This window comes from Salvelinus sp. IW2-2015, linkage group LG7 (genome assembly GCF_002910315.2).
Source record: "Salvelinus sp. IW2-2015 linkage group LG7, ASM291031v2, whole genome shotgun sequence".
In the NCBI taxonomy this organism is placed as follows: Eukaryota; Metazoa; Chordata; class Actinopteri; order Salmoniformes; family Salmonidae; genus Salvelinus; species Salvelinus sp. IW2-2015.
The window spans coordinates 29,891,255-29,909,432 of record NC_036847.1 but is presented as its reverse complement, the minus strand read 5'-3'; the positions used below and the strand labels follow the sequence as shown (position 1 = coordinate 29,909,432).

General features: G+C 45.5%; 1 protein-coding gene and 2 long non-coding RNA genes across 4 annotated transcripts in view; 2 read left to right on the top strand and 1 right to left on the bottom strand.

Moving 5' to 3' along the window:
• LOC139028070 (uncharacterized) overlaps nucleotides 1-18,178 on the top strand; it is a 181,785-nt gene that overhangs the window by 59,316 nt on the left and 104,291 nt on the right. The window lies entirely within an intron of this gene.
• Nucleotides 7,026-18,178, bottom strand: part of LOC111966800 (limb region 1 homolog-like protein) — a 21,958-nt gene continuing 10,805 nt past the window's right edge. The window contains exons 3-13 of one of the 2 annotated variants that reach the window (XM_023991737.2): nucleotides 16,791-16,824; nucleotides 15,687-15,826; nucleotides 14,704-14,928; nucleotides 14,472-14,540; nucleotides 14,150-14,214; nucleotides 13,979-14,051; nucleotides 13,777-13,863; nucleotides 13,363-13,517; nucleotides 11,682-11,913; nucleotides 11,224-11,385; nucleotides 7,026-9,411 (exon numbers count right to left, since the gene is read on the bottom strand). In XM_023991737.2, coding sequence (XP_023847505.1) covers nucleotides 9,326-9,411; nucleotides 11,224-11,385; nucleotides 11,682-11,913; nucleotides 13,363-13,517; nucleotides 13,777-13,863; nucleotides 13,979-14,051; nucleotides 14,150-14,214; nucleotides 14,472-14,540; nucleotides 14,704-14,928; nucleotides 15,687-15,826; nucleotides 16,791-16,824 — 1,328 coding nt within the window. In that variant the 3' untranslated portion in view covers nucleotides 7,026-9,325. Of the gene's footprint in view, nucleotides 9,412-11,223; nucleotides 11,386-11,681; nucleotides 11,914-13,362; nucleotides 13,518-13,776; nucleotides 13,864-13,978; nucleotides 14,052-14,149; nucleotides 14,215-14,471; nucleotides 14,541-14,703; nucleotides 14,929-15,686; nucleotides 15,933-16,007; nucleotides 16,052-16,790; nucleotides 16,825-18,178 lie in introns of those variants that run through there. The other variant, XM_070444629.1, reaches the window with a different exon arrangement.
• On the top strand, nucleotides 16,993-17,668 carry LOC139028069 (uncharacterized). The gene is made up of 4 exons (XR_011480243.1): nucleotides 16,993-17,035; nucleotides 17,193-17,229; nucleotides 17,532-17,585; nucleotides 17,638-17,668. It is a non-coding gene; the product is annotated as an uncharacterized lncRNA (long non-coding RNA).

Below are 18,178 nucleotides of genomic sequence, written 5' to 3'. Positions count from 1 at the left end.
CCTGGATGTTTCACAGCGCTACTGGGAAAATATTCTGTGGACAGATGAAAAAGAAAGTTTAGTTTTTTTGGAAGGAACACACAACCCTATGTGTAGAAAAAAAAGGCACACCAACATCAAAACCTCATCCCAACTGTAAAGTATGGTGGAGGGAGCATCATGGTTTGGGGCTGCTTTGTGGCCTGGACAGCTTGCTATCATTCCCCCTGACCATTGTGCAGGTCTGATCCACAACTACAGAAAATGTTTGGTTGAAGTTATTGCTGCAAAAGGAGGGTCAAGCAGTTATTAAATCCAAGGGTTCACATACTTTTTCCACCCTGCATTGTGAATGTTTACACAGTGTGTTCAAAAAACACATGAGAACGAATCATTGTTTGTGTGTTATTAGTTTAAGCAGACTGTGTTTGTCTATTGTTGTGATACGATGAAGATCAGATGACATTTTATTACCAATGTATGCAGAAATCCAGGTAATTCCAAAGGGTTCACATACTTTTTCTTGCCACAGTATAAAAAGAGGCAAATGGTTGGAGTTTATTGTCTAACCTAATAAAATATACTTTGTTACACATTTAACAGGTTGGTTAGAAATGAATTGAGTTCCTACACCAATAAACATCCTGATATCCCTCTGAACTTTGTATGCCCTTGTCCACAGATCATTCCTACTTGGAGGGATTCCCCACTACTGTTATTCATTTATTAATAGATAAAAGGTGAAGAGGGTCCATGACAGAAAGGCTGTGTAAGAGCTTCCTGCTCAGTAAAGAGCTACTCCAGCCCTATCTCTCTCTCTCTCTCACACACACACACACACACACACACACACACACACACACACACACACACACACACACACACACACACACACACACACACACACACCACACACACACACAACACACACCACACAACACACCACACACACACACACACACACACACACACACACACACACACACACACACACACACACTACTGTCTCTCTCTGACTTCCAGCTTTGCGTTCCTTTGTTTTCTGGAGACCCAGGTTGACACCTTGGCCCTTAACCCCCCCCCTGATCCTCATCAACCCAGCGCACCCAATACCTCTTAGCTGGAAACACCCCGCCAGCTACTTCTGGCTCTATCAACATATTATGTGTATTCGTCTCAGAACAATAGCTGAGATTTGAGAGAGTCATAAAAAGGGGAAATATTATGTCACAATGAAAGGGGTAATTAAGAATCTGTGTCTCCAGGAGTCTGATGTTTCTTATCATTTATAGAGGCTTAAATAAACAGAGAGGTCAGAGGTAAACGTTTGTCATCCGATTCTTCTAGCTTCCTGGATATCTCCTGAACACTGTCTGTTTGCCAGTGGATACAATATACTGGCCGTACAATACTACTGTACTACAAAGTCTTGTGCTGCCTCTAAAAACAATTCACACTTTTAGGAGAACTCTTTAGCCCTTCAGCCTATGATACATTGTGACCCCATAGATGTTGATACATCACTCTCACATCTCCCTCATTCTTTCTCTGTATTCCAATGTTGTTTCAACCATATATATATCTATATCAGTCTGAGAAGACACCAGGAATAACATTATTCATAGCCAGAGGTMAAACAGTCATAGCATAATAGTGAATATAGTCAAATTGTTATTTCTCTGAATAATCAAAATGGACATGAGAGAATACTGAGATGATACAGGCCAAAGAGGAAAAGCGATGGGGGGTTGTGGGAAGGTAGGAGAAGATTTTGAAGGGAGGGAAGGGTGTCAGGGCCGTGAGGGCAGAGACTCAGATGAGATATATCATAGTACATAAGGACAAATGTAGGGAACGCCATGGTCCAGCTCAATCAAAATAAGAAACTCCTTTCACATGAATCGAAACAATCAGTGATATTGATATTGTTATTTTTTAAATGGATGTGACAGGCAACAAAGAAGAAAAGAGAGATTTCATCTCATCAGACATTAAAGAGAGAGGAAGGAATCTAACGTCTATGTGTTTAAGATGGAAATAAAGTAATTCTTATTATTTGGGGGATGGTGATGCAGCCTATACCCCTCCCTCCCTCCTCCTGACTCTTAACAGGATCGATCACTCCCACAGCACCCAGTCCAGGATGGGAGTATATGTCTGGGTGAATGGCTGAGTTTCCTGCACAGCCACAGCACAGAAAACGAGATCTTTCCTGCCTGGGAAGGCTGGGTCTGCGTCCCAAAACGGAACCCTGTTCCCTATCTAGTGCCCTAATTTTGACCAGAGCCCTATAGGCCCAGGTCAAAAATAGTGCACTATATAGGGAATAGAGTGTCAATTGTAGGGGCGGCAGGTAGCCTAGTGGTTGGGCCAGTAACCGAAAAGTTGCTTATTCGAATCCCCGAGCTGACAAGGTAAAAATCTGTCATTCTGCCCCTGAACAAGGCAGTTAACCCACCGTTCCTAGGCCATCATTGTAAATAATAATTTGTTCTTAACTGACTTGCCTAGTTAAATAAAGGTTGGCTCACGGTCAAAGTAAACTACAATCATGTCACTTTTCTGTTTTACTACAATCATGTCACGCTGTCACTTTTCTGGTTTGTCTAAAGCTGTTAGTGACACTGGCAGGAAAATATTGCTCTCACATGTCCACAATTGGCAGATTTTGGTACTTAATGGAGTCGTAACTGTACTGTGAGGTTAAGAGTTCTTTCTGTAATATAACTTTCAGGGTTTGTAATGTAGTTAGTGTAAAGCAGCAGTAGTTCTGTTTTATGAACAATGCTTGGTTTGACATCTTTAAAAAGCCTTTGTCTTTTAGAGCTGAATAGACAATCTGCAGGATCCACTTCCTTAGACAGAGGCCGTTGGGAGTGGTGTGTCTGTCTCTCACCCTGGCCTGTTATCAGTGTCAGGAAGAGGCATGCTGGTGCGTCTAGGAGAGAGAGAAGAGAGAGAGATTCAAATCCAGGAGGATATAAGAACTCAACAGTTACCAAAATACATACATACAAAACAAAATTCAATTTAATCACAAACTTCAATGTTACCAAATTCTAAATAGAGATATCAAATTAACACATCTTGTCAAAATCAAAAAATTAAAACAAAGGAAGACATTAACAATGCACGGACTCAGTGACCATAGCCTGGGAATAGAGACAGGACGCCATAGAAAAACATGGAAGGTCAGAGAGGAGAGACTTTGAAAGTACTGTGGGTCAGGTGAAGTTTAAAGAAAGAATTGCAGGATTTCTTAAACTGCCTGTTGAGGGAAAATCTCAATTTTGTTCGGATAAAACGTAGACAGTAGATCTTGCTACAGATGATGTCCTGGTCTGTCATAATATGAAAGAGACAGTAGATCCCAACATGTCATACACATGAGCCCTCGTAGATTTCATTTCTCAAATGTTTTTCTTTTTTGTGTAATTATTTTCAATGTATGATTGTTTTTGTTGCTCAAACATATTGTTAATTTATGTAATACTTCATATATAGGCTTTGGTTAACAGCTGCAACCACCCATTCATGTCAATAAAGCATGTATTGGAGAGAGCAAGAGAGATGCTACAGTACAGAGAGGCTGAATGGTTTCTGGCTCCAGATCTCTGAATCACCCTGATAAAGAGGCCTGTGCGGTGAAGCTGTATGTGTCCTAGCTGTATATGTAAAGCAACATAGCCATGTTACGTGTCATAACGTCATGTGTACATCAACATGTTAAGTCCAGATTTCAGTACAGTCCCTTCACTCACCCTATAATAGTATGTACTCACCAATAGGGGATCACACACACACACACAGTATCTTTAAAAAATATATATAACCTGTTGGGAGTTGATGCGTCAGTCAAATGGACAATAGTGGACCAGGGTGGAACTTCCTGGTCTGAAACAAACAGGTCAGAGGTCAACCATAGCACTACTGTACCTCTGATACTGAATCTGCTACTGTACTAGATTTATATATCCTCCACAACATGCATATCCCATTTACAGATGTATGACAACACCCCACACTGCTTCATCATTTAGATATGGCTGATGTCAGAGGGCCGTCATATTAACAGAGTGTGTGTGTTGCTTCCCACTTCAAGTGTTCTTATACTAGTTTCTAACACTTTCAACAATACTGGGCTGGCTTTGATATTTCCAGGACAGTTCCAACAACTATGGTTCCAGACCATCACAGTACAGCTGGGCTCAGTAGTGTGAAAAGGGTATCGGAGTTCTTCATTTTCTGTGTGAGGCCCTGTCTGATGGGTCCATTTCTATTGGATTCTCATGTGTGTAATGCCTGTTTTATGGGTGTATAGAGAGATCAGAGGACTGCCCTGCGAGTCTGCCTGCTGAGCCTAGTCCACCCAGTGTGTGAAGCAAGTGTGCCGTGAGTGTGTAGGCAGGGTGGGGGTCCGCCTGCCCTGCCGTCCCCGGGGCAAACGGACAGTGTGACCGCCTTTATAAGTTGATTAGTTAGAAAGTCTCGCCTTTTCCTGTGAGCAGCTCTGTGTGTTGCCAGTCAGCTAACAGCGGGAAGAATAGAACCCTAATGCACTTTGGCACACACTTCAAATGGCCAGCTGTCAGGAAAGCTAGTCTGTGTCTTTTTTCCCCTTGATTCTTGTGTTTTGACAATAAAGATAACCTATCTCATCCCGTTACAATACATGCTGGCTGTCTCCCAACTCCTGCCTCGTTTCTGATATGGACACTGAACTACCAGTCAGATGGTGTCCTTGCGTGTGTTAGTTACCCTACTGGACTTCTTGTCTGTGACACCACAAAAAAAGAGAATAAAAAATGAACGGCGCACACTCGTCTCTCTTGCAGTGAACTTTTAGGACCAGCGGTGTAACCACCAATCTTTAACTCGTAGCCTTCATCCAAATAAAACACCAACTCCCAGGGTTCATCTTCTCCCAGTGTTTCAGTAAACAGAAGAKAGTATTTGAAAAATAATTGATATAGACCTAGACCTCATGATGTAGTTCTAGCTGTGTTTATTTACATATGAAGGTGAGGTTTAAGTTCAGGGAATAGTGAATGGGGACATGTTCATTGGAGCGCATAAAAGCAAAAATAGTTTTTTAGAAATGTTTGCAAATTGATTAAAAATAAAACTGAAATATCACATTTACATAAGTATTCAGACCCTTATTTCAGTACTTTGTTGAAGCACCTTTGGCAGCGATTACAGCCTCGAGTCTTCTTGGGTATGACGCTACAAGCTTGGCACACCTGTAYTTGGGKAGTTTCTTCATAAACCATGTGCCATGGAGTCGGCACATCAAATCTCTTCACAACTTGCATGGCACCGCTGTCAACATTTATCCTCAAATGAAACTAAGATTTCTTAATTGTTACCCAGAAATGATTTGATATGGAAATAAAAACAGCTGCATTGGACCTTTAATAATGAATATAGACTAAATTGTCCAGTTTTTAAATGGATAAATTGAAAGGCATCACTATTGAATGTGATGTTTTTTTTGCAGGATCACTTAGAGAGCATTGATCTATTGYTTTCCTTCCCTGTCAGTTATGACAAGTTATGACATTGTTGTAATACAAATGCCACCTCATTCTCAAGGCGCTTGTTAACTATCCAATCCTCTCATAAGAAGATTCATTCTAAGAAATTAACACAGGCACTCAAAAGCCTTATTGTGATAAAACAGAACTAATTTCACTAGGCCAGTTTGCACATTCACTAAAATAATTAGGTTAAGTGGTGGGGGGGGGGGGTGTCACTGAAATGTCAATTGCTCTGAAAGTTTCAAACAGGTAGATGCACTTGTTTCTGACACACACCTGTATTCATTAAGTGCCATGTCTAGGCGGTGTTGTGTGTGCCTACAGCCCACAGGGTGAACCAAACCTCTGGTATGTACATTTGTCTAGGCGGTGTGTGTGTGCCTACAGCCCACAGGGTGAACCAAACCTCTGGTATGTACATTTGTCTAGGCGTGTGTGGTGTGCCTACAGCCCACAGGGTGAACCAAACCTCTGGTATGTACATTTGTCTAGGCGGTGTGTGTGTGCCTACAGCCCACAGGGTGAACCAAACCTCTGGTATGTACATTTGTCTAGGCGGTGTGTGTGTGCCTACAGCCCACAGGGTGAACCAAACCTCTGGTATGTACATTTGTCTAGGCGGTGTGGTGTGCCTACAGCCCACAGGGCGAACCAAACCTCTGGTATGTACATTTGTATTTTGGTATGGGTCCTGAGATCCCTCAAAAAGTTCTACAGCTGCACCATCGAGAGCATCCTGACTGGTTGCGTCAATGTCTGGACCGGCACCTTCCCGGCCTCTGACCGCAAGGCACTACAGAGGGTAGTGCGTACGGCCCAGGACATCACTAGGGTCAAGCTTCCTGCCATCCAGGATCTCTATACCAGGCCATGTCAGAGGAAGGCCCTAAACATTTTCAAAGACTCCAAACATTTTCAAAGACTCCAGCCACCCTAGTCATAGACTTCTCTCTGCTACCACACGGCAAGCGGTACCGGATCGCCAAGTCTAGGTCCAAGAGGCTTCTTAACAGCTTCTACCCCCAAGCCATAAGACTCCTGAACCACTAATTAAATGGCTACCCAGACTATTTGCATTGCCCCCCCACTTTTACACTTCTGCTACTCCGGTTATAGTGAATAGTCACTTTAGTTACTCTACATGTTAKTCGAGGTAATATGTACCTGTGCCCCCGCACATTGACTCTGTACCGGTACCCCCTGTATATAGCCTCGCTATTGTTATTTTACTGCTGCTCTTTAATTATTTGTTACTTTTATTTTTTAAATAACACTTATTTTTCCATAAAACTGCATTGTTGGTTAAGGGCTTGTAAGTAAGCATATCACTGTAAGGTCTACTACACCTGTTGTATTCGGCGCATGTGACAAATAAAATTTGATTCACAGGAAGTAGCATTCCGCGAACATTTAGACACTCCCTTTTTGCGGAGGAAAAGGCAACACAAAACAAAAGACAAATCAAACATCCAACAAAAGAAAACAAGAAAGAAACGCAAACAAAAATCAAGGAGAAACCGGGATTTATTTTTCTTCCTTCCAAGAGGAAATGAATAATATGAAAGGAAAACTGGTGGAGGAAAAGAGGATTAGGTGGGTGGCGGTGAAGGAGAGCGCGCACGAGTCTCCTCTCCTCTTGATTTGTGTGTGGGCTTGGGTTGTAGCGGCGTCAGGGACGGCCTCTGATGACAGACAGGACAAAATACAACAGCTTTGTTCTGGGCCTGATTAAAGCAAGGCTACTAAGGGTGGCGGGACAGAGGACAGACACGCACACGACACTCAGAAGACAGACACACTGGCACAGGATGGGCAAACACTCGCAATCACACAGCCCGGAACCGGGATGGGCTGGACAATGAGACCCGATGATTTATAGATGTATACTAGATCTAACTGCACTGTAAACAGTCTTATTACTCATACCAATCCAGATGACAGACTATGTATAGGAAAATGCAATACATTTGTCCTTTTTCCTCCCTAGTACATAAAAATATATTTAATTGCTTTCAACACCTACGGTCACATTCTCATTACGTTAGCGTTTTTAAACAATAGGAAATAAAATGTCCATCAGCTCCCAGGTTAGAGGTTCTCACAGTAAAAAATGCCCTTGATTGACTAATAAAAAGAGTCCCACTTTAACATTATCACCCCTAAGTAACCAGCCCACTCAAACATTGTGCACCCCAAAGAATATATTGAATTGATGGGTGCCAGATCTGTTTCTGCTCGCTTGCCAATGGGCTGCTCTCCTAAAATTCTTATGGAATTTTAATGCTGTTTAGCATGACAATGAGTGGCAAAGGAGTTGTCAAGATGGCACAAACAGATCTGGGACCAGGCTAGTGAAATTAGTCAACTTTAATGATTGACCAGAAAACAGAACTTCAGGTAAACGTTCAGCAGGCTGCCAGGTGAGTTGAGTGAATTCGGAGACCCTGCCCCCTGCTGGTGATGAACGGAACAGAACTCTGACTATCAGCTAATAATAAAGAATACTACTACAATTTAACATGCTGATACAGCAAAGGAGAACCATGACACAAATAAAAACAAAGCCACAGATCATTTAGACTATTCCAATATCAAAATGAACAGAAAAAAACATCTGGAATTGGCAGTGGACAGTAACCAGTATTGCACTTAGGTTAATATTAACAAACGTTAAAAACATTCACAGTAAGACTGGTCCAAGGCAGGACACCCAAAACTAGTGAGCGTCACTTTGCATTTAGGAAGCTCCTCTTTAGGGGGTTAGAAACCCATGAGAATAAGTAAACAGCAATGCCATTATACGACCAATAACACAACCTCATTAAGAAATAAAATCATGTGTTAAGGTATCTTTTCATGTATCATTCCGTTATTCCAAGTGATAATTTAAAAACAAGTCATGGGTTGTGTTCATTAGGCACCACATGAAAAAAAAAAAAAAAAGACCAAAACGCAAACTTTTTTTCTGTTGGAAAAAGTTTTCAAATGTAACCTAATGAACACAACCCTGTCCTGTCCCGTTCTCTTCCTCCACGATATGAAGGTCAAGGTATGTAGAATAGAGTGAGTAATCCCTYAACCCTCAATTTTAAAACATCCTCCTCTCATTAACAAACACAACACCATTACAGACAGACGTCTTACAAAACATGGAAGTGGGATTCACAGGATGAGTGAGGCCCAAAAATAGTGGTTTAACATGAGGGGGGAGGGGGAGGCGGCAGCGAGCGAGAGACAATTCAAACGCTGAACCCCAGAGCAGGAAAAGGAAATGTCAGTCAGTCACAACRTAATGTTCCAAAATAGCTTTGACACGTGTGTCCAAAGAGTAAAGTCAGTCAGTCCCAGCTCAACCTCTCAAACCCACAGAGTTTCTCACAAGGCATTAGGACATCCAGGATGCTCTGTATGATGTCACAATGTCAACAAGAACCCTCATACAGATTAAAGCCCTTTTTCAGTTCCAGAATCTTTCATTGGTTCCAGAACATCTCGTTTTTGGCTCAGATTACTGTGCACAATGATTCCAATATAACCCCAGTATTGTAGTCTGAGACTATTTAAATTGATTCCCCAGRTCAACTTGTATTGATTGGGGATTAGTCAGTGAGCAGCACTCTACTGCACCATTGGCCAAACTGCACTTCTAATCCTCCACTTCTGTCTTTTCATTCTGGTGAYCCAGACACCGATAGGCTGGAGGACTGAAGACAAGGTGCCTTTTGTTCCAATSGGAATGCTCTTCAGGAGGCTTAGGTCCCGGTCAGGTGTTAGAGATGACAGTTGATTGGTCAAGGGAATGTCAGTCACTGGATCTTTGACAGGCCATTGGCCAGGAGGAGCTTGAGGGGGATGGTGGTGCGGGACACGGTCAGAGGCAGTTTGTGGAGACCTGCGGAGACATAACACATACGGTTAAAAAGGTGTAACGACATGGCACGTTTACCRCCAACACACACAGAGATCACAAGCAAGAGAGAAAGACGGTGAGCAAAGGAAAGAGAGGGATAGAGTGTGTGTGCAAGAAAGTTTGGGTGCTAAGAAAGTCCATCAGTCACAAAACAGAACAAAAGCAGTTGGGGAGGAAGCGGGAAAGGAGAGATGCCATCAGATGCCACCCCAGTAAGGGGGGTGTGTGTAATATATATATATATATATGGCTCTACACTCCGAACTGTTGTTTTTGTTGGGCTGGGGAGTGTGTGTGTGCGCGTGCGAGGGCTGGGGAGTGTGTGTGGCTGCGTGCGGAGGGCTGGGGAGTGTGTGTGTTTGAGGGGGCTGGGAGTGTGTGTGTTGAGCGGGAGTGTGTGGTTTGAGGGCTGGGGAGTGTGTGTGTTTGAGGGGCTGGGGAGTGTGTGTGTTTGAGGGGCTGGGGAGTGTGTGTGTTTGAGGGGCTGGGAGTGTGTGTGTTTGAGGGGCTGGGGAGTGTGTGGTGTTTGAGGGCTGGGATTGAGTGTGTATGAGTGTGAGGGGCTGGGGAGTGTGTATGAGTGTGAGGGGCTGGGAGTGTGTGGCGTGTATGAGTGAGGGGCTGGGGAGTGTGGTGTTGTGTGTATGAGGGGCTGGGAGTGTGGTGTTGTGTGTGTATGAGGGGCTGGGGAGTGTGTGTGTGTGTGTGTGTATGAGGCTGGAGTGTGGGTGTGTGTGTGGTATGAGGGCTGGGTGATGTGTGTGTGTGGTATGAGGGGCTGGGGAGTGTGTGGTGTGTGGTGGTGTGTGTGTGTGTGTGTGTGTGTGTGTGTGTGTGTGGTGTGTGTGTGTGTGTATGAGGGGCTGGGGATGTGTGTGTGTGTGTATGAGGGGCGGGGAGTGTGTTGTGTGTGTGTGTGTGTGTATGTGTATGAGGGGCTGGGAGTGGGTGTGTGTGTGTGGTATGAGGGGCTGGGAGTGTGGTGTGTGTGTGTGTGTGTGTATGAGGGCTGGGAGTGTGTGTGTGTGTGTGTGTGTGTGTGTATGAGGGGCTGGGGAGTGTGTGTGTGTATGAGGCGGTAGTGTGTGTGTGTGGTGTGTGTGTGTGTATGAGGGGCTGGGGAGTGTGTGTGGTGTGTATGAGGGGCTGGGAGGTGTGTGTGTGTGGTGGTGTGTGTGTATGAGGGCTGGGGAGTGTGTGTGTGTTGTGATGTGTGTGTGTGTGTGTGTGTGGGTGAGGGCTGGGGAGTGTGTGTGTGTGTGTGTGAGGGCTGGGGAGTGTGCCAGCACGCCAGACCTACAGACCCCCAGGGGACTCCTACTCCCCTCTCACTTTCCTGAGAGAATTGTATAGGCCTTTCTATCTGAGGAAAGGAGACCAGCCCATTGGGAAACATGGCCAGGCCCAAAGCTGGGAAGGGAACACCTTGCTAGCTTGCTCACAGTTCAGTCACTCTGAAAACACACTGACCATTAGCAGCTAGCACAGCCCTTCTACTGCATAATGAAAGTAACACAATATAACTAATCAAATATATATTCAATAGCTGATGAGGGGATTCAGCTGCAGCCAAGGTAAGTGGACAAATCATGTAAGGTTGTATTTGGAGTGGAACATCCCTTTAAATTGAAAGATGTAAAGTTRCATGAAAGCATTATTATTTTAAAAACGAAACATAAAAAGCCAACATATAGAAAAATCAGGTAACAGGTCCATAGACACATCTTCCTGTCAAGTACTGTGTAATGTATATAGAGGCTTTAGAAATACATTTGGATTGATTGATGTAAGTACCAAAGGCACGTATGAGTTCTCTCTGCACAGTCCAGGTGAGAGTGTTGATGAGGCAAGCAGAGGTGAGGCCAGCGAACAAAACGTTGTACAGGAACACTATGTGGAAGTTCCCCAGCCAGTTATACCTCCCAAAGTCTCCCAGCAGGTCAAAGCGTGTGATGCCTGTAGAACAGATAGAATGTGGTTAGGTTTGACGCTCTGTAACTGCTCATCATGGTTGGATAAAGTTCAGATCCTCTGACTGGTGAGGGTGTATTTGTGAAGCGCAGTACTTGAACATGGCCAAGGTCACACAGCGTTCATAGTGAATAGACTGCATAGACACGCCCTCTTCTGGTCAGAAATGATAATGCAACCAGAAGCTCTGTCTAATAACAGTAGGCAATGAGTCACTTTTTGTTCAACCATATGAAACAAGAATATAGAAACTCAACCAGGGGAAAGGGGAGAGCCCTTACCTAGAGTACGAGAGAAGACTGGCAGTGCTGAGCTGAGGACCAGAAGAGAGACACAGTTCCCAATGATCTGTGTGAGGTTGGTGTCCTGAGTGTGGGGCAGCAGGAAGGTGAAGAGAGGAGAGCTGTAGAAGCCCACCACAGACGACACCATCAGGTACATGATGAGGACCACCTGCACTGCTGCTCCCAGAGAACCAAACATGGAGAAGGAAGTTGTCCCCAGACGAGGGTCCTATCACGCAGAGGAAACACACGGTTAATGCCAATTGGTTGTAAAATGTTCCCACCCTCCCTCCTCCGCATGTTCCTTGTATTTGTGTAGTCTTAAATCAATATAACATATAAATGGTCCTCAGTGACTTCATATAGGATAGAACAGGCTATTCAGGAGCAACAGTGGCAATATACAGTTAGAATTCAACATACACTACATGAYCAAAAGTATGTGGACAACTGCTTGTTGAACAAGCAGTTGGGCATTAATATGKAGTTGGTCGGGAGTTGGTCCTCCCTATAACAGTCTCCACTCTTCTGGGAAGGYTTTCCACTAGATGTTGGAACATTGGAAGCAAGTCCCTGCAGCATTCAGCCACAAGAGCATTAGTGAGGTTGGGCACTGATGTTGGGCGATTAGATCTGGCTCGCAGTCGGCGTTCCAATTCATCCCAAATATGTTCGATGGGGTTGAGGTCAGGGCTCTGCGCAGGCCAGTCAAGTTCTTCCACACCGATCTCAACAAATMATTTCTGTTGCCACAAAGTTGGAAGCACAGAATCGTCTAGAATGTCCTTGTATGCTGTAGCGTTAAGATTTCCCTTCACTGGAACTAAGGGGCCTAGCCCGAACCATGAAAAACATCCCCAGAACATTATTCCTCCTCCACCAAACATTACAGTTGGCACTATCGTTCTTCTGGCATCCGACAAACCCAGATTCACCCCTMGGACTGCCAGATGTTGAAGCGTGATTCATCAATCCAGAGAATGAGTTTCCACTGCTCCAGAGTCCAATGGCAGCGAGCTTTACACCACTCCAGCTGATGCTTGGCATTTTGCATGGTGATCTTAGGTTTGTATGCGGCTGCTCACCCTTGGAAACCCATTTCATGAAGCTCTCGATTAAGTTATTGTGCCAACGTTGCTTCCAGAGGCAGTTTGGAACTTGGTAGTGAGTGTTGCAACCGAGTACAGAATTTTTACGCACTTCAGCACTTGCCGGTACGTTCTGTGCGCTTGTGTAGCCTACCACTCCGTGGCTGAGCCGTTGTTGCTACTAGATGTTTCCACTTCACAATAACAGCACTTACAGTTGACCGGGGCAGCTCTAGCAGGGGAGAAATTTGACGAACTGACTTGTTGGAAAGGTGGCATCCTATGACAGTGCAACGTTGAAAGTCACTAAGCTCTTCAGTAAGGCCATTCTACTGCCATTGTTTGTCTATGGAGGTTTCATGGCTGTGTGCTTGATTTTATACAGCAGTCAGAAACTAATTTGAAGGACTCACTCATACGTATGAAGAAAAACAACATTAAATGGAGATAAGAGTTTTCGGCCATATCGTCCCAGCCCTACAAGAAGACTAACAGCACGTGGTCTAGCATTGATGCTATAAAAGCCAATAATCCATACAAAGCCCCTACCAGCTCACACATCCCCTTATTCCCCTTGGTAGAGTCCTCACCCCCATTCCTCTGGGCATGGCCGTCTCGTCGAAGAGGAGCTCCAGAACGTGGAAACACACCATCAACACACACACCACCGTTAGAGCTAGGAGCAGCAGCATGGCCAGAGGGTAGAACAGGTTCCGCTGCCATGGTGACGCTCTCCTCCGCATCTCTGGGGAGGGAGAGAGAGAGAGAGAGATGAGAACCATTGTAAACAATGCGGTCTGTCTCCCGGTATAGTGTAGCTATTCCTGGACTTTTTATAATGTCTGAATGAAATCAAACAATGTTGTACTTTTATAATAATAATCTTGAATACTATCCAACCCTAGTATCCCCACAGTGATCCCTGTATGCTGCAGCCCTAAATCAGTCAATACCTACAGAAGGTAATAAAACACAGTACTATTATATACACATCTTGGTCTTACGGAGGGCGATGCGTTTGGCCTGGACGCTGAGGAACTGCATCCTCAAAGGCTCCACGTTTACACTGATTCTGCATGACGTGCTACCGCCTACAAGGAACAGAGCAAGGTCAACACAAACACCACCTCTCTAGGATGAGTCATAATAGCATGGTGTAGTGTGAGCATCCCGTCGGTGTACTCTAGCACACGGTAGTCAACTCACTGTTGAGTTTCCTGGAAAGCGAAGCCTCCTCGAACACAGCACAGTTCATCTCCACCTCCACATTCTCCAACAGCTGAAGAAACACAGGGGATGGATGTCATCAAGTTACAACAAAGGTATAGTGTTGTTATTGTCTGTATATGGGGGTATAGTATGTGGATTGTCACTCACCCCTGGTTTGACTAGTAGGCTCCCAGTGACACTGAACATGCGGGACAGCCCGAAGGGAGTGCACACTGCAGGGAGACAGGAAGTGGTAGGGTGGCAGATAGTCTAGCGGTTAAGAGCGTTGGGCCAGTAACTGAACGGTCGCTGGTTCGTATCCCAGAGCCAACTAAGTAAAACAAATCTGYYGATGTGCCCTTGAGCAAGGCACTTAACMCTAATCGCTCCTGTAAGTCGCTATGGATAAGTGTGTCTGCTAAATTACTAAAATATAATACAAAAAATATCTGACCATGACCAACTGATCACAAGTTAGTCAGCTACTTACACAGGAGCAGGAGCACTCCAAACAGAGAGATGGCAGAGTAGAGGTATGGCAGGTAGCACTCCCACACGTCTGAGATGGGATATCAAAAGGTCACCAGAGAAAGGATTTTTATATATGGTTCTCAAAAATAAAGGACTCCAATTCAATTCTTCAAAATACCCATCTTCAAAATACCCATTGCGAACAGTAGCAAAATGGCTTATATGAATAGCAAAGTCAAAGATCAACTGACCGTAGAGGCTCTCCCTGGCTGTGTTGTTCAGCAGGGCAACACCCACCCACACCATGCCYAGYACCAGCAGAGTGAGCAGCAGCAGCACCACCGCCGTCTCATACACCCGCGCCATCACCCCCTTCTTACAGCCCACGAAGCCCTCAGACTCAGTGAAGAAGTAGGCGAAGGGCATGAGGAAGACCAGGGACAGGTTGGAGAAGAGGAACACCAGGTTCCACAAGCCTGATGGAGATATGGTCCAAACATTACAGATTAGAACGTTATGAAACACCAGCAAATAGATAGAACAATCTATTAGCAGATAAATAGATAGAACAATCTATTAGCAGGTATTAGGAACAGGTCCAAAGGGGAACTACATTTGACTGTTAACAGTACAACAGTCAGCCACAATGAGGCGCAGCAGTGTATGCCCCCCAACACTTTTGGGGGGCATACAGTCCAGTCCACTAACATCTGTAGGGATCTATGGCAATAAGCTACAGGGCTCAGTGAGTTGGAGTTGACAGTGCTCCTTGTTATTCACACCAAGAGCTAACATATGGGGCCCACTTCCGCTTGTTGTTTAATTACTGTGAAAGGATAACATGACTCACCTTTTCCAAACACCACACTATATTTGCCATAAAACCAAAGGCAACAGTTGTGGCTGCTTTGTGTGATGTATTGTTGTCTCTACCTTCTTGCCCTTTGTGCAGTTGTCTGTGCCCAATAATGTTTGTACCATGTTTTGTGCTGCTACTATGTTGCTACCATGATGTGTTGTCATGTGTTACTGCCTTAGGTCTCCCTTTATGTAGTGTTGTCTCTTGTCGCGATGTGTGTTTTGTSCTATATAACAATTGATTTCAACTCATTGACTATCGATACTTAGGATTTAAATATGGTTTAAAACAGAAGGCTATAGAAGTACAGAGTGAGTGCGTTATGGTGTAGACATGAAATGCTGTGTTGGTTGTAGTATAGACAAGGTACAGTACCGTGGATGAGTGATCCATTGAGCCACTGCATGTAGTAGCTGTGAGGGAAGGTGAGCAGCACCTCATTGGACAGGATGGAGATGGGGAGGAGCAGCACAGCGCACACAGCCACAGAGAGGGTGAATGTACACAGCCACAGCCTGGAGGGGGAATGTACACAGCCACAGAGAGGGTGAATGTACACAGCCACAGCCTGGAGGGGGAATGTACACAGCCACAGAGAGGGTGAATGTACACAGCCACAGCCTGGAGGGGAATGTACACAGCACAGAAGGTGTGAATGTACACAGCACAGCCTGCGGGGGGAATGTACACAGCCACAGAGAGGGTGAATGTACACAGCCACAGCCTGGGGGGAATGTACACAGCCACAGAAGAGGTGAATGTACACACAGCCACAGCCTGGAGGGGAATGTACACAGCCACAGAGAGGGTAATGTACACAGCCACAGCCTGAGGGGGAATGTACACAGCCACAGAGAGGGTGAATGTACACAGCCACAGCCTGGAGGGGAATGTACACAGCCCACAGAGAGGGTGAATGTACACAGCCACAGCCTGGAGGGGGAATGTACACAGCCACAGAGAGGGTGAATGTACACAGCCACAGCCTGGAGGGGAATGTACACAGCCACAGAGAGGGTGAATGTAACAAGCCACAGCCTGGAGGGGAATGTACACAGCCACAAGAGGTGAATGTACACAAGCCACAGCCTGGAGGGCGGAATGTACACAGCCACAGAGAGGGTGAATGTACACAGCCAACAGCCTGGAGGGGGAGAGCATATTCTGTGACCGTGTAGAAATGAATTTTTATGGAAATGGACAATAAAGCATTTTGGAGTGTGTGTTTCCTGTAGCTTCTCTGTGAGAAGGGAAGGGGACAGTATAGTGCCAACTGGTATGACAAAGGTAGGAAGGACATTAACAGTTACACCGGGCAGACTGATAAAACTACAGCCAAGTGGTTGGTGTCATTTATTTGGTCACATTGACTCAGATACTAGTCAAAACTCTGCTCACACTGACACAGTGATGGACTGAAGTCAACGTGCTGCAGACTGCTACCAAGTCAGTTTGTTCAGCCTTACGCTCTTTACTTACGCAATTTTGTTGACGGTTGCATCTTCAATGTCATCTGAAAAATGGCGAAAAACATGATGAGTGATTCACATTTATACCAACATGCTAGTAAGGCACACTAGTACTGACTAAAGGAACATGAGCATCTTGGCAACTTGAAGGAAACTTGAAAACAGACCAGCTCTAAACCAGACAGATAAGAGAACTGATAATGGTTAGGAATTTGATGGAGCCTGGAGGTAAAGAGAGGTAGAGGCGAGGACGAGGTAAGAGAGAGGTAGAGGCGAGGACGAGGTAAAGAGGTAGAGCAGGACGAGGTAAAGAGTTAGAGGGCGAAGGTAAAGAGAGGTAGAGGCGCGGAAGAGGTAAAAGAGAGGTAGAGGCCGCGGAAGAGGTAAAAGAGAGGTAGATGCAGAGACGAAGGTAAAGAGAGGTAGAGCCGAGGACGAGGTAAAGAGAGGTAGAGGACGAGGACGACGGTAAAGAGAGGTAGAGGCCGAGAGAGGTTAAGAGAGGTAGAGGCATCCGTGAAGAGGTAAGAGAGGTAGAGGCGTGGAAGAGGTAAAGAAGAGGTAGAGGCTGTGGAAGAGTAAAGAGAGGTTAGAGCATAGAGAGGTTAAAGAGATGTAGAGGCGTGGAAGAGGTAACGAGAGTAAAGGCGTTGGAAGAGGTAACGAGAGGTAGAGGCGTGGAAGAGGTAAAGCAGAGGTAGAGGCGCAGAGGACGAGGTAAAGAGAGGTAGAGGCGCGGAAAGGTAGAGAGGGTAAGGCGCGGAAGAGGTAAAGAGAGGTAGAGGCGTGGAAGAGGTAAAGAGAGGTAGAGTGCGCGGACGAGGTAAAAGAGGTAGAGGCGCGGAAGAGGTAGAGAGGTAGAGGCGCGGAAGAGGTAAAGAGAGGGAGCAGGCGCGGAAGAGGTAAAGAGAGGTAGAGAGCGCGGAAGAGTAGAGAGCGTTAGAGGCGCGGAAGAGGTAAAGAGAGGTAGAGGCGCGGAAGAGGTAAAGAGAGTAGAGGCGCGAGAGGTAAAGAGAGGTAGAGGCGCGGAAGAGGAGAGAGGTAGAGGCGCGGAAGAGGTAAAGAGAGTAGAGGCGGAAGAGGTAAAGAGAGGTAGAGCGCGGACGAGGTAAAGAGAGGTAGAGGCTACGAGCGCGAAGGTAAAGGAGTAGAGGCGGGAAGAGTAAAGAGAGGTAGAGGCGCGGAAGAGGTAAAGAGAGGTAGAGGCGAGAGGAGAGGGAAAGAGAGGTAGAGCGTGGGAAGAGGTAAGAGAGGTAGAGGCGGGAAGAGGTAAAGAGAGGTAGAGCGCGGAGAGGTAAAGAGAGGTAGAGGCGCGGAACGAGGTAAAGAGAGGTAGGCGCGGAAGAGGTAAGAGAGGTAGAGGCGCGGAGAGTTAAAGAGAGGGTTAGAGGCGCGGAA